Below are 15,528 nucleotides of genomic sequence, written 5' to 3'. Positions count from 1 at the left end.
TTTTTTTAGTTTAAATATTTGCTTGCAGTTTATTTTGGTTTTTCTAAACAGACATTCACATCTGTAAACACTAGGATTTTGGCTTCAGCCCCAACCCCCAATTCCTTACAAGTTTTTGCTCTCATACATTGGCTAGAACTGCCATTTGTTGTTTAGCCGCTCAGCTGTGTCCAGCCCTGTTGTACTTCATGGACTGTTGCACACTAGACTGCCCATGGGATTTCCCAAGCCAGGACATGGGAGTGGGTTGCCGTTTCCTTCTCCGAGGAACTCTTTTCTTAGTGCGGAAAGAAAACAAGATCCTGCAGTCCCGTGATGAGATGCGCATGAGAGGAGCCCTCACCTGGGCTGGGTGAAGAATGCATGAATGCGCTGGGCTGCTGCTGGTCCTACTACCGCCTCCAGTTCTCGGAGAGACGCGTTGCTTAGTTGCTGGATACTTGGAAACCTCTGAAGCAGGAGGGGGGCTTTCACTTTCCCCACTCCTGGGATCTGCTGCACACTTCGGAGCAGCGCCGGCTCAGAGACCTGAGCCCGTTTCTTCCTGAGAAAAGGGTTTTTACTCGGCTCTCTGGTTTGCTCTTGAACCTGAACGGAAACGAAAGAAGCACATGAGCGCCCTCTAGAGGACCTGTGGTTTTCTTAACATTTTGTTTTGCGGAAGTTTAGTTTTAGTTTTTCCATGTGGTTCAGCTTGATTTACCACTATAAATGTTCTCATATGTGCCATGAATATAAATTTTCAGGCATCAGTAAAATTATTAAAAGATGAACAGCATGACTACACAAAGGAGTGAGGTAAAAATTAATCTACAAAAACTTGAATTTTTAGAATGCTTAGGATAAAAGCAATGAAAACCTACACTAAAGAATTCAAACATGGTCCTATGGTCCACTAAGAAACATTTCAGTGGTATAGGATTACATGATGGCTCCACCTGCCTGATACAGGGCTTGGAAGAAGCTTGCCTATCAAAGGAGAAACCCAGTCTTCAGTTAGTGGTGGATACAGGAAGGCACATAGTAACAGCGTTCAATCAAAGTGAGTCAGGAAGAGTGAAGTAAGAGAAAAGAGCAGTGTCTGGAGAAGGGTTTGTGAATTATACAGGGCTGTTTGCATTTCCAATGTGGTTCTCAACCCCAGCTGCACATCAGAGGGAGAGATTTAGAAACAGCACAACAAAAATTGATGCATAAGCCTGACCCCCATGTTCAGATTCTTAATTTGTCTGAAGTAAGGCTCATGTATCACTTTAAAAGTTCCCCAGGAAATTCTAATCTCATATGATATCACTTCTGTAAGGAATCTAATTTTTTAAATAAATGATACAAAGGAACTTATTTGCAAAACAGAAACAGACTTACAGATATTAAAAACAAAGTTATGGTTACGAAAGGGGAAAAGGGGGTGGGAGGGGGGTGGGAGGAAGGATAAAACAGGATCTTAAGATTAACATACACACACCACTATATAGTGTATGTACAACCAACAAGGAACTGTATAGTATGGGACCTGAACTCAAAATTCTATGATAATCTATATGAGAAAAAATATCTCAAAAAGAATGAATGTATGTGTAACTGAATCACTCTGCTATGTACCTGAAACATAACACTGTAAATCAACTATATTCCAATAAAATTAAAAAGAAAGTTCCCCAGGAAATTCTAATGTACAACCATGCTGAATAATCAATGAGGACAATGGAAACCACTAGGTTAAAAAGAAACAGCACATGAACTTGCAGACAGAATTTCTGATGCTGAACAGAGGATACGGAGGGATGAGGCTAAGGAGCCACTAACTGACAACGTCACCAACTTAAATGCAGAACAGTGCACGAAGGAGTCATCATAGCCTGAGAGGTTAAAATCAGGTCTCCAACTTGTTCACCTTGTTATATGCTTGCCTAGACAGGGCAGTGTTCCTGCCTGGAGAATCCCAGGGACGGCCGTCTCTGGGGTCGCACAGAGTCGGACGACTGAAGTGACGCAGCAGCAGCAGCAGCAGACAGGGCAGCAAGCTCAGCTAGCTGCAGAGGGAGCTTCTGAGCTTAAATTCATCAAAAAGGTTTTAGAAACCAATCCAGAGATGGATAAAGACTGGCTTCATGGATTGTACAGATAATAAGGGCAGGTGTCAGAAAAGGATCCAGGAAGATCAGTCAAAAGTCCTAAACCAGGGCTACTGTGGAGGAGTAGGAATGGGTACTTACCAACTGAATAATGAGGCAGGATGCTTCCATCTGGCTGGCTACTGGAAGCAACACCATCCCAAGATCCAGAACAGTAAACTTCTGTACAGCTGGAAAATACTGTTCACTCATCTGCGTTTTTTCAACTACCACAATCCCTTGAAGTTTATTGGACTTCAAAATTTAAAAAAAAGGAAAGAAACAGGAAACTATTCTGTAACAAAATTCCATTCAAGATAAAGCAGCTATCCAAGGGTGCAATTGCCAATGGTTTTATACAGATTATTCCAAGGGAGGGGGAAGAAGTCCATTTGTTTAACTCAGTACTTACATTTCTAACCCGAACAAGTCTCTTTCTGTAGCCATTTCCTGCCACCAACTCAGCTTCGGTGATATAAAGAATGCAGGATTTGCTAGATAAGTAAAAATCTACCGGTGTCAGGCCATCCTCAAAAACGAGTTTAATTTTCCCTTAAAACACAGAGAAGAAAGTAAGTTCCGTGTTCATTAGATGAAAACACGGCAATAGATGGAACTTTTTAAAAAGCAGGATGAGATGAAAGAGGGCTTGTTCAGAGGGAGCCCACTGACCTTGCATTCCCTGTGCCAGCTGCGAACCGCGCCATTTCTCATTGGCCACAATGTGCCCAAATGGTACATGCATGGGGCCAGTGCCATCAGGGGGGTTGCCTTCCATCAGCGGCCTCGATCTAATGAAGGGAATGCAAGACGGCACTTAAGCAGTTTCTCTAGGACACAGCCCATTTCACTCGAAGCCCGGGCCTCTTTGGCAGGAGCCCGACTGCAGAGTGTTCTTTAAAAGGCTGGATTACAGGCCAAAGTTTAAGAACCAGGAGATTCCTGTCCTGGAAGAAGCGTCCTTTATTTCCGTCACCTGTCTTGCCCCTGAAACCCTGGCTCGGTCCGCGCCGTGGTTTCTTAGTCCAGTCCAGGGCGGGGGCCGAGCTGGCCACCTCGGCACCAGGTCTGGGTTTTCCGCAACATTACCTGCTGAGCGACACATCCGGGGTGCCTCCGGAAAGCCTCGCTACTCTCTCATCTTGCCCGCCCTCCGCCTCCTCCGGCACCGGATAGGCTATAGCCTCAGAGATCGACATCTGATCTGACCAATAAGAGAATGGACAGCGAGGCCCTTGTGAGGATTTGCGTGGTACTCACTGGTTGCCAAGAGCGACGGACGTGAAGTAACCTCCTCTATGATTGGTCGGAGCAAAAGCGGAGCCAATGGCAGACGTAGTTGTTGCGAAGTCCGTAGCTGAGAAAAGGCGTCTGGGGCTAGGCCAACTCGAGGGATTGGCAGACTTTAGGGAGTGGTCCTCACCTCCGATCTTCCGTGCAGTCCAGTAAGGGTCTGGCCATCAACCACAGCAAGGATGCTCCTGGGGTTTCAGAGAGGCCGCAAGAGGAAGTATGTAAGTATATCTGCACCCAGCCTGCGCTCTGGCCCGTGGGGCCAGGAGTTAAGTGGGGAGGAGTTGGGATTTGGGATGGAGGCAAGATAGCGGCTCAACAGAAGGTGGTTTTCCTTTCGAGAAGCCCAGCTGGTTAGTGTTTAGAACATTAATTTTCTATTCTAGTGTCGGCCTCAGTTGATAGGACTCGCCCTGTCTCGCCTGTAACTTTCGCTTGGGTGTCGGGGAGTTCACTCCTGCCGACGCACTACTGTCTAGTTCCTGATGGGATGTCATTCTGGATTCCTCCCTCTGCCACGTACCACGTACACTCCACCATGTGCATCGACTAGCCATCCCGGTTCCTACCCCGTCCTCCAGCATCTACTTGGACTGCTGCAGCAGCTCCCTTTCCCTATGTCCATTCTTCACAAAGCACCCAAAGGGATTCTTTTAAAATGCAGTTCTGATTCGTGCCTAATGCCCTCAAGCCACACACCTGGACGCTCCAGCTCTTTCCATCTTGCTGTCCTTCAGCCTTTACTTTTTCTTCTGCCTGGAATGCTTCCCTCCAAAACTTCTCGTGGAAATTCTTTCACTGCCTGCACACTCTCCCAGGCTCATTCGTTGACCCCTCTTCCTACTAGGGAGCCTGATACCGACAGTTCTTGCGCCCAACCCCCCCCCCCCCCCCCCGTCTATTTATCCTACCAGTGTACTCATTGCTGTCTTTCCCAGTCCTGATTTCTCATTCCGTGGGTCATCATCATAACCACTACTTTCCACCCAAGTCGCCTTCCTCCTGTGTTTCTTTTTCATACTTGCCTGGTGAACCTCCAAACCTGCTTAGATCCAGTTCTTCATAAACTCAGTACTTTAAATGCAAAGAAAGCATTTTGATAAGGGTACTCCTGAACTCCCTTTCAAATTGGAATTCCTAAAGCATGTCTAACTCAGCTTGCTGTTCTTGGCTGTATGACTTGCTGAAGTCATTTTTTTTTTGGGGGGGTGGGGGCCTGTGCTGGGTTTTCTTGCAAGGGCTGAGGACTTCTCTGGTTGTGGCACGGGGGCTTAGTTGCCCTGAGGCATGTGGGACCTTAGTTCCCTACCAGGGATTGAAACTGCTTCCCCTCCATTGGAAGGAGGACTCTCTACCACTGGACCACCAGGGAAGTCCCCTGAAGTCATTTTAGACAGGTGGATGTTGAGAAGCAGTGAAGGGATAGTTAAAGCATATTTTGCCATTGAAATTTTGCTAACTCAGCATGTTTATTGATGTTTTTATTGTGTTACTGAATTCCTGCTGTGTGTGTGTGCCAGATACCCCACAGTTGATTGAGAGCCTGTGGCCACACTGGCTAAAGGGTAGACAAACCCATAAGTCATTCAGCACAAAATGGTAAGGCAAAAAATGCTCTAGCTGTCGGTGCCAGGGAAGGGGCTGCAAAGTCAGCCCGGAGAGTTGACCCAGGCCTTGCTTGGGAGGAATAAGGAAGGAGAATTACAGGTGGAGAAAACAGCGTATACAAAAACCTGACAAAGGATGAATCATCTGTGTGGAAATGGGAAGGCAGTTTTGAGTGCCACAGCATGGAGATACCCTTCCAGTAGCGATGAGGAGGGCCGGCCATTGCTAGGAACCAGCTGACAGCAGCCTCAGCAGCCTTCTGGGACATGAGAGGACATTTCTCTGTCAACAAGAGAGGGGGGCTGCCCACGGGAGTTTTCATGCTGGGTTGAGATAGGACCATCCTGTGTTTTAGAGACTGGAGGCAGGAGAACCACAGTTAGGAAGTGATTATCGTGGTACAGGGGAGATACACTTAGCCTGCTATAAGAGATTCACTCCATCAAAAAAATAAACAGAACTCACAAGGCCTTTTTGGAGGACCTACTGGATGCTATCCTCTGGGGATTCAAAGGTGAAGAAAAGGCTTTTTTGTCCTTGAGCCTCTGCCAGGCGGGGAGGGGTAGGAGAGGCAGCAGACAAGTGTATATCCTGGAGAATGGTGGCACAGCAGTGGCGGCTCTGCAGCACCTGCTTTTAGGGTTGGCCATGCACCTGGACTGGGTTCGTGGGGGTGGGAAGGCCTGCTCATCCCTCGCTCTTGAAGGATGCTCAGACCCCTGGCTCTTCCCCTTGGTTGTGCCTCCCACTCCTTGGTACCTTGTGCCCATCCCAGCCTGACTAGTCTTCCCCAGGGCCAGTTTCAGTGGGTGCTTCTAAGTCACAAGATTTCCTTAGTCTGGTATCAAAACTCTTAAATGGAAACAGTCCTCACTGTACCCCCAGCCAACTGTTCTAGCCGCTCCATCTCAGATGCCTGTGTACTCCAGTGAACTGGAGTATTTATTTTCACCACGTTGTCACTAATGTCTTGCTTCATCCCTTTGTCTTTTGTTCATGTTGCTCCCTCCTCCTGGAATGTCTTTCTACCCCATTTCCTAAATGTGAAAGCAGTGGGCATCTTCGAAGACCCCGTCTAAATGCTCTGAGATTTTCTCCAACAGGACGTCAGTGGTCGCCTTGCTGGCCCCAGACCTGAGGGAGCCCTTCTCTCCCTGGGTCACCTCAGCACGTTGTCTTTACCTCTTCCGTGGTACTTTCCATAATTCTGTGTCATATTATAAATAGCTGGGTGTTTTTCTTCTGGACTCTCCCTCCTTAAGGATGAGGACCAGGTTTCTTCAATGCTGTCGTGGCATTTTGCCTTTAGTAGGTTCACAGGAATGGCTGGTGCACAGAAGATGAAGACTGGGCTACACTCACAGACAGCCCGGCCTAAAGCCGGGTTGTCTGACTTTCATTGTGTGTAGGAACCAGGTATTAGGCATCTTCAAGATAAACGACCTAAAATCCTTAGTAAGCCCTTACCAGGTGTTAGGCAGTGTGCTAAGTGCCAGAGTTCCAGGGTTGATAAAGACAAGCAGGTTGTCTCAGGAAGCTTCTGTTCTGCGGCAGGGGAGGGGACGGGGCGGGCAGCAAATGAGTAGGGTCAGCAGGGGCAGTGCTGGGAGCCAAGTGGGGTGCTGGAGGGTGACTCTGGGTCATCGTCGGGGAAGCTGTTCTGAGGAAGGAAGAGGGCCCCACAGTGGGCAGCTCCCTAGGGGGGCATGCTTGCCTGGCTAGATAGGGATGGAAGATGGTGGGGGGAGGATTGGGCCTTCTGATGGGACTAGATCCCTAGGTGACCAGGGCAGGTGTCCCCTCCCAGACCCAGGGAGGGCTGGTCGCAGGACCTAGAGATGATCCCGCTGACCTTTGCCGGGTTTCATTTGTACAGAAACACATCATCCATGGCCTTCTCCCTGCAGCCAGCATCGCACCGAAGCCCGCTGTGCCCCGCACACCCCCTCCGCGCAGCCCCAACCCCTCTCCAGAGAGACCAAGGTGAGTCAGGTGAGCAGGCACCGAGGTTGCCCCTAAGCTCAGCTGTCAAGTGCTGGGTCTCGGAGCTGTTAAATGGGTAAGAAAATCAAAAGTAGAGTGATTAGGATCATGTCCTTTGAAATGCTATCCTGGTTCCATAGTGAAGCGCTTCTTGTGGTTTCTCCATGGGCTCATGGTCTGTGGACCATCAGGTCTGTGGAGTTCTCACATTTCCCGCCAGGCTTCTTTGTCCGTAGGATTCTCCAGGCAAAAATACTGGAGTGGGTTGCCATTTCCTCCTCCAAAGCAAATTTTCAAGATAGAAAACACTAAAGCCCAAACATTTAGGTGGAGAGTATGTTAAAGAGTATTTAAACTATGTACATAATTTTCTTTTTAAACTCAAGTCTGCCTTTCAGAAGAACTGCTTTGCAGGAAGGAAGGAGAAGCAAGTTCACTTGCCAAAGCCTAGGATTCCCCCTCCTCTGGTGCTCCTGTCACCAGAGAATGGACTTTCTTTTGTACTTAAGGCCCCTGCCTATGTCCTCTTAAGATTTTGGACACAGAAGAATTTTAGATCATTCTTTATTCACAAAATACGTGGATGCGTGGCTTTAACTCTTAACAATGACAGATAAGTTTATTCAAGGGTAGTACCTTTTTAAGCATCTGCCTACAATGCCTACCATGTGGGAGACCCAGGTTCAATCCCTGGGTTGGGAAAATCTCCTGGAGAAGGAAATGTCAACCCACTTCAGTATTCTTGCCTAGAAAATCTCATGGATGTGGAACCTGGTAGGCTACAGTCCATGGGGTCGCAAAGAGCTGGACACGACTGAGCGACTGCACTCCCCCTCACTCCCTGATAATAAACAGTTCAAAGTATTTTTGTGCTAAATCGCATCACTCATGTCCAACTCTTTTGCAACCCCATGGACTCTAGCTCGCCAGGCTCCTCTGTCCAGGGATTTTCCAGGCAAGAATCCTGGAGTGGGTTGCCACGCCCTTTTCCCAGAGATCTGCCCGACGCAGGGACCAACCCTCATCTCTTACGTCTCTTGCATTGGCAGGCGGGGTCTTTACCACCAGCACTACCTGGGAAGCAAAATATTTTCAGTGTTTGTTTTTTCCTTCAGTGCAATCTTAATAACAAGAATAGCCATTTACTAGTGTTTATTTTGTGCCAAGGACTCTGGTTAGTGCATAAGAAGCCTTGTTTCATATCATCCTCTCAGCAAGTCTGGGAGAGAGGTCCTGTTGGCGGCTCTGTTTTGATTCAGGTGTTAGTTATTGACCTAGAGCCTGGTGGTTGGTGGGTGGTGGCATTGCTGCGATGGTTTGTAGGTTTGTCTGGCTCTTCAGTTTTTGTGTGAAAAACTCTTAAGTTGTGTCCTTGGAACCTAAATGTTTTTGGAGACTTCCCTGGTGGTCCAGTGTCTAAGACTCTGTGCTCCCAATGCAGGGGGCCCAGGTTCAATCCCTAGTCAGAGAACTGGATCCTACATTTTGTAACTAAGACCTGGCACAGCCGAATAAAAGCAAAAAAAAGAACTTAAATGTTTATGTAGCAGCTGCATTGTGGCCAGTGTACTGTAGACTCATTAGAAAATCTCTTGTCTCCTATGTTTTCCAAAAATATATTCCTGGATTGTAATTTTTTTATAAGTCCTAAATAATCAACATGCTACTGCTAAGTCGCTTCAGTCGTGTCTGACTCTGCGCGACCCCATAGATGGCAGCCCACCAGGCTCCCCCGTCCCTGGGATTCTCCAGGCAAGAACACTGGAGTGGGTTGCCATTTCCTTCTTCAATGCATGAAAGTGAAAAGTGAAAGGGAAGTTGCTCAGCCGTGTCTGAATCATAGCGACCCCATGGACTGTAGCCCACCAGGCTCCTCCATCCATGGGATTTTCCAGGCAAGAGTACTGGAGTGGGGTGCCATTGCCTTCTCCAATATTCAACATGGTTTTGGTAAATTTGGGCTATTTCTAGATAACTTTTTTTCTGAAAATCAACATTCAGATTAATGTTATTCCACTGGCATTATTCCAGTTTGCACCTAGTGTAACAGTGTAAGAATTCTCTATTTCCTCCTTCCCATCCTTTGCTACCGTTGTTTCACATTTTAATTCTGTATGTTGTAAATCCCAAAGCATATTGTTCTTATTTCTGCTTTAGACAGTCTTTTATCTTTCTTTAAAGCAGTTTTATGGTATAATGGGCATATAATCTTAGATATTTAAAATGAATACTTTGATAAGTTTTGATGTGTGTGTTGTACCCATGAGACCATCACTATCACTATCAAGATAATTACCGTACCTGTCTTCCCGCTCTCTTACTTCCCACATGTCAGCCCCACCCTCCCAGGCAGCCATCCATCTGCTTTCTGTCTCCATAGATTAGTCTACATTTTCCAGTATTTTATAGAATCGGAATTACACAAAACAATTATGCTGATTTCTTATACTCGGAATAATTATTTTGAGATTCATCCATATTGTTGTGAAAATCAGTAATTCATCCTTTTAATTGCTGAATGGCATTCCATTATGTGAATATGCAATTGTCTGTCCATTCACCTGTCTATTCAGCAACTGGTGGACGGATTCTCCATTTCTGGCTACTAGAAATAAAGCTGCTATGAATGTTTGTGCATAAGTCTTTGGCCCTGTGCATCATTTCTCTTGTGAAAATATCTAGGAGTGGAATGACTGAATGATATAGTTGTTGTTCAGTCGCTAAGTCGTGTCTATCTCTTTATAACCCCATTGACTGCAGCACACCAGGCTCCTCAGCCCTCCACTATCTCTCAGAATTTTCTCAAATTCATGTCGATTGAGTCAGTAATGCTGTCTAACCATCTCATCCTCTGCCGTCCCCTTCTGCTTTGCCTTCCTTCTTTCCCAACAGGGTCTTTTCCAATGAGTCGGCTTTTCATATCAGGTGGCCCAAATATTGGAGCTTTAGCTTCAGCATCAGTCCTTCCAGTGAATATTCAGGGTTGATTTCTTTTAGGATTGACTGATTTGATCTCCTTGCAGTCCAAGGGCCTATCGAATCTTCTCCAACAGCACAATTCAAAAATATCCCTTCTTTGCCACTCAGCCTTCTTTATGATCCAACTCTCACATCCATACATGACTGCTGGAAAGGCCATAGCTTTGATTATACGGACCTTTGTCAGCAAAGTGATGTCTCTGCTTTTTAATAGGCTGACTAGGTTTGTCATAGCTTTCCTTCCAAGGAGACAGTGTCTTTTAATTTCGTGGCTGCAGTCACCATCTGCAGTGATTTTAGAGCCCAAGAAAATAAAATCTGCCACTACTTCCACTTTTCCCCCTTCTATTTGTCATCAAGTGATGGGACTGGATGCCATGATCTTCGTTTTTTGAATGTTGACTTTCAAGCCAGCTTTTTCACTTTCATCTTTCACACTCATCAGGAGTCTCTTTAGTTCCTCTTCACTTTCTGTCGTTAGAGTGGTATCATCTGCATATCTGAGGTTGTTGGTATTTCTCCCAGCAATCTTGATTCCAGCTTGTGCTTCATGCAGCCTGGCATTTCACAATGTACTCTGCATAGAAGTTAAATAAGCAGGAAGGCAATATACAGCCTTGACGTACTCCTTTCCCAGTTTGGAACCAGTCAGTTGTTCCTTGTCCAGTTCCTTCTCAACCTGCACACAGGTTTCTCAAGAGACAGGTAAGGTCTGGTATTCTCATCTCTTGAAGAATTTTCCACAGTTTGTTGTGATTCACACAGCCAAAAGCTTTAGCATAGTCAGGACATATTTAACCTGTTAAGAAACTGCCAAACTATTTCCCAACTTAGTATTCTATGTATGGTCCTACCAGCACAGTGTGAGTTTCCATTTCTTCATATCCTTACCAACACTTGGTTTGGTCAGGTGTGTGTGTGTGGTTTTACAACTTTATTTGATGATTAGGTATTAGTTCTCATTCATGTTGACTGTATAGAGATTTTTTATAGACTTTTTAAAAAACATTTATTTATTTGGCTGCACAGGGTCTTCATTGCATCGTATGGGATCTTTGTTGTGGTGCATGGACTCTGTAGTTGTGGCAGTTGGCATGTGGGCTTAGTTGCCGTGTGGCGTGTGGGCTCCTCATGACCTGACCAAGGACAGAACCTATGTCCCCTGCGTTGGACCACAGGATTCTTAGCTGCTGGACCACTAGGAAAGTCCCCTGTTCGTAGGTTTTTGAAGGTGGGGACAGATGCATAGGTAACAGTGTCCAGAGCTTGTTTGGTGAATCTGTGTCTTCATGACTCCTTCTGGACAACCGTACTGATAAAGTATAGGACATTCCTTATCCCTTTGGCCCAGACAGTTCTGTTGAGCCTGGAGTTGATGTGCACATCTGTATAGCTCCTGGCAACTTCCTGGATCTCGTCAAGGGTTCCCAGGCCACCTTTCTTGAAGCTTGTTCCCTAGATGTGCTTGTGAATGCTGGTGGGTTACCCTCTGGTCGCTGCCTTGTTGATGGCAGATGGCCTCTTCTCACCATCTCTCTTTGTGGGAGCCGTTGTGCCAGGTCCAGGTTGAAGGGATTATCTTGGCCAATCTTTTAACTTTTGGATACTCTAATAGGTGTGTGGTGGTATCCTTATGTTTCTATTTTGCATTTCTCTACTAACTAATGGTGTTGAGCATCTTTTGATGTGCTCATTTGCCCTTGTATAACTTTCTTGATAAAGTATCTGTTAACATCTTTTGCCCGCTTGAAAAAATTGAATTGTTTTCCTATTCAGTTCCATTCAGTTGCTCGGTTGTGTCCAACTCTTTGTGACTCCATGGACTGCAGCACGCCAGGCTTCCCTGTCCGTTACCAACTCCCAGAGCTTGCTCAAACTCATGTCCATCAAGTCAGTGATGCCATCCAAGCATCTCATCCTCTTTCGTCCCCTTCTTCTCCTGCCCTCAATCTTTCCCAGCATTAGGGTCTTTTCCAATGAGTCAGCTCTTCTCATCAGGTGGCCAAACTATTGGCACTTCAGCTTCAGCATCAGTCCTTCCAATGAATATTCAGGATTGATTTCCTTTAGGATTGACTGTTACTGAATATAAAATAGGTTCCTTATCAAATACATGATTTGCAAATATTTTCTTCTCATCTGTGGCTTGTCTTTTCATTTTCTTAACAGTTTTGCAGAGAGCAGAAATTCTTAATGTTTATGAAGTTCAACTTGTCAACATTTTTTTTATAGATCAAGATTTCAGTACCATATCTAAGAAATATTTGCCTACCCAAGGTCATAAAGCATTTTTTCCTATAGCTTCTTCTAGAGGTTTTATACTTTTAGCCTTTACATTTAGGTCTATGATGCATTTTGAGTTAATTTTTGTATATGGTGTGCAAGGTATAGATTCAAGTTCACTTTTTAGAAAATATATAATTCCATTGTGTGTGTTTATTTTTAAAAAGGTTTTTATTTACTTATTTATTTTTGGCTGCACTGGGTCTCCGTTTCAGCAGACAGGATCTTTTTTTGTTGCAGTGTGCAGGCTTCTCCAGCTGTGGCACATGGATGAGCGAGCTCCAGAGCACGCAGGCTCAGTAGTTGCAGTTCAAGGGCTTAGATGCCTGGGGGCATGTGGAATCTTAGTTCCCCAGCCAGGGATTGAACCTTCATCCCCTGCATTGGAAGATGGATTCTTATCCACTGGACCGCTAGGGAAGTCTTTTTTGCATGTGGGTAGCCAATTGTTTTAGCACCATTTGATGGAAGTTACTTATTGGGCATGTAAGTAATCATACCAAAACTTAGTGGCTTTTTTTTTTTTTCCTGCCATGCTGAGCAGCTTGTGGGATCTTAGTTCCCTGAACAGGGACTGAACCCAGGTCCTTAGCAATGAATGGGAGGAGTCCTAACCACTGAACTGCCAGGGAATTCCTAAAACGTAGTGACTTAAAACATGAAACAATACCTTTTTAAATCTCAGATCTTGCTATTCTCTTTTTCTTTCGCCTCTGTGTTTGATTTTGGTTATTTTCTAGTGTTTTACCTTCAAGTTTCACCAATTTTTATGCAATATGTAACCTAACTGTTAACCCCATCCGGTGTAATTTCCATCTCCTGAAGTTCAGGTCTTTTTAATACTATTCGATGTCCCTGCTTAGCTTTTTGAACATATGAAACACAATTAAAATAACTGTCTTAATGTCCATCTCTGCTGCTTCTAATGTGAGTTCAGTTCTGGATGGGTTTTGATTGATTATTCTCTTCATTTTAGGTCATGTGTTTCTGTCTGTTTGCACGTCTGGTTCTCTCTGATGGCATGCTAGACACCGTTGTGAGTTTCACCTTGCTGAGTGCTGTAGTCCTATAAGTCTAATTGAATTTTGTTCTGGGATACAATTAAATTACTTGGAGCTGATCTTTTGGGTCTTGCTTTTATGCCTTGGTAGGCAGGGTCAGAGCAGTTTTCAGGCTCGGGCTGTTCATTCTCCATTACTTTCAGAGTGCTGTACCCAGTGTCCCCTGAATTACAGTGTTCCCCATCTGTCTGGTGGGAGCAGGCACTGTCCTCAGCTGTGTGTAAGCATCTGGCACCGTTCCTCCCATCCTCCTGGATGGGCCATCCCCCCGCCTTGGGCAGTGTCCTTGCACTCACTCACAGGAGCATTTTGCTGAGCTCTCGGTGGGGCCTCTTGCGGGTTTCTGGAGAGCTCTCAGTTCAGCTCTCTCCTCTCTGGTCCCCTGTCCTGCAGATTCTATCTGCCCTAGTGTTCCCTGACTCTCCACTCAATTCCCACGACTCAAGAAAAGTCTGTCCGGCTCCACTTCATTTCCCCCTCTCTGTGCTGTAACCTGGACATTACTGTAACCAGGCAGTAAGCTGGGACAATTAATTGTTTATTTTGATTTCTCACACGGGAGGGTAAACCTGTTATTCTGTCTTTCCTATATTATATGGCTTCCCTGGTGGCTCAGATGGTAAAGAGTCTACCTGCGGTGCAGGAGATTCAGGTTTGATCTCTGGGTTGGAAAGATCCCCTGGAGAAAGGAATGGCTGCCCACTCCGGTATTCTTGCCTGGAGAATTGCATGGGTGGAGGAGCCTGGCCGGCTATAGTCCATGGGATTGCAGAGTCAGACACGACTGAGCAACTAACACTTTCACACTTTCCTGTGTTATAGTTTTGAATAATTTGCAAGACTTTCAAATTCCTTTTCATTTCTTTTATATCTTTTTATTTCTCTTTTTTTTCCATTCTGATCTTTCATTCTGATAGGAACACTACCTGAATATAAAGTGCTTGGATCACAGACCTTCATCTTCCATTAACTAGGAAAGTTTAGACAAGTCACTTACTGTCTGTGAAAAACAGAGATGACAAATTATCTATTCCTGCAGCTGCTGTGAGAATGAAGTGATGGCACATAGCCGGCCGACTGCAGGCATATAGTCAGTAGATACGCTCTGAACACTGTAGAGCTGAAAGTAAACCTTGATTAGGTCACGTGTCCTGTTGTTCAACCTTCAGCTTGAGGGTTCGTGTCTCACTGACTCACTGGGGTGATTTTGTCTACAGATCTGCTCTGGCGGCAGCCATTCTAGCAACAACACTGACTGGCCGGACCGTGGCCATTCCTCAGCCTCGCCGGAGATCCCACTCTGAGAGCGACATGACCTACATGGAAAAGGACAGTTTGATCGAGCCCTACGCCACTACCTCAGAGCTGAGGCATCAGTAAGGACCATGTCCCGGGCTCAGCTTCCTCTCAGGGCAGAGGGGGAGCAGCTTTGCATGGGGGGGTGTGTGTATGTGTGCACATGTGGTTGTGACTAGAGCTCAGCACGCAGGTTGTCATCACCAGTGTCAAAGAAATAGAGTCCTGGAACATTAATCAGTCCTGCTGCTGCTGCTAAGTCGCACCAGTTGTGTCCAACTCTGTGTGACCCCAGAGATGGCAGCCCACCAGGCTCCCCCGTCCCTGGGATTCTCCAGGCAAGAACACTGGAGTGGGTTGCCATTTCCTTCTCCAATGCATGAAAGTGAAAAGTGAAAGTGAAGTTGCTCAGTCAGGTCTGACTCTTCGAGACCCCATGGACTGCAGCCCACCAGGTTTCTCCGCCGTGGGATTTCCCAGGCAAGAATATTGGAGTAGGTTGCCATTGCCTTCTCCGAATCAGTCTTGAATTGTATCCAAATTTTCTCCAGAGTGGATCTTGTTAAATTATAGCTTATGAAGACACTGGTTGCTTTCATGGCAGCACTGAGACCATGAATTCACTGCTTTTAGCCATAACCTTAGATGGCGAGAGTTGTCAGTCACAATTTCTCATGAGTGTCCTCTCTGAACAGTCACACTGTTGAATTTACTTTTGTTGATGCCTGTACTATAACCATTCTTCTTTAACATCATTTTCTCTATTGCTTGAGCTGGGTTAGCGCTCACATAGGGCTAAGGATCAGGAAGGTTTCCGCCCGGGGGAGGAGGCATTGGGGAAGAGCTGTGGGATGTACAGTAACCAGCTGGGAATGGCCTGAGGGCTGGGAGTTGGTCAGCATGGTGCAGTT

General features: G+C 45.9%; 2 protein-coding genes across 4 annotated transcripts in view; one reads left to right on the top strand and one right to left on the bottom strand.

The window, feature by feature from the left end:
- On the bottom strand, nt 1-3,282 carry FAAP24 (Fanconi anemia core complex associated protein 24). 2 transcript variants are annotated; one of them, XM_005692245.2, is made up of 5 exons: nt 3,204-3,282; nt 2,787-2,905; nt 2,527-2,666; nt 2,217-2,369; nt 1-588 (listed from the first exon to the last, which is right to left on the bottom strand). In XM_005692245.2, the coding sequence occupies exons 2-5, from the start codon at nt 2,890-2,892 to the stop codon at nt 340-342; spliced, it is 648 nt and encodes a 215-aa protein (XP_005692302.2). In that variant the 5' UTR covers nt 2,893-2,905; nt 3,204-3,282; the 3' UTR covers nt 1-339. The 2 variants fall into 2 exon arrangements, with proteins under 2 accessions (XP_005692302.2, XP_017917754.1); XM_018062265.1 differs by having other exon boundaries at nt 3,091-3,208.
- CEP89 (centrosomal protein 89) overlaps nt 3,487-15,528 on the top strand; it is a 75,224-nt gene continuing 63,182 nt past the window's right edge. For both annotated transcript variants that reach the window (XM_013971319.2, XM_005692244.3), the window contains exons 1-3: nt 3,487-3,628; nt 6,892-6,998; nt 14,539-14,697. In XM_013971319.2, the coding sequence (XP_013826773.2) occupies nt 3,590-3,628; nt 6,892-6,998; nt 14,539-14,697 (305 nt within the window). In that variant the 5' untranslated portion in view covers nt 3,487-3,589. The remainder of the gene's footprint in view (nt 3,629-6,891; nt 6,999-14,538; nt 14,698-15,528) is intronic.

Source organism: Capra hircus, chromosome 18 (assembly GCF_001704415.2).
Source record: "Capra hircus breed San Clemente chromosome 18, ASM170441v1, whole genome shotgun sequence".
NCBI classification, from domain to species: domain Eukaryota; kingdom Metazoa; phylum Chordata; class Mammalia; order Artiodactyla; family Bovidae; genus Capra; species Capra hircus.
This window is presented reverse-complemented; position numbering and strand designations above follow the sequence as displayed.

Bases quoted from the DNA above. Each gene is read 5' to 3' on its own strand.
- FAAP24 (XM_005692245.2), bottom strand. From the start codon at position 2,892: ATGGAAGGCAACCCCCCTGATGGCACTGGCCCCATGCATGTACCATTT. The intron at 2,667-2,786 runs GTCAGTGGGCTC...CTGTGTTTTAAG, and splicing joins GCTGGCACAGGGAATGCAAG to GGAAAATTAAACTCGTTTTT. The intron at 589-2,216 runs GTAAGTACCCAT...GTTTCCGTTCAG, and splicing joins CCTGCCTCATTATTCAGTTG to GTTCAAGAGCAAACCAGAGA.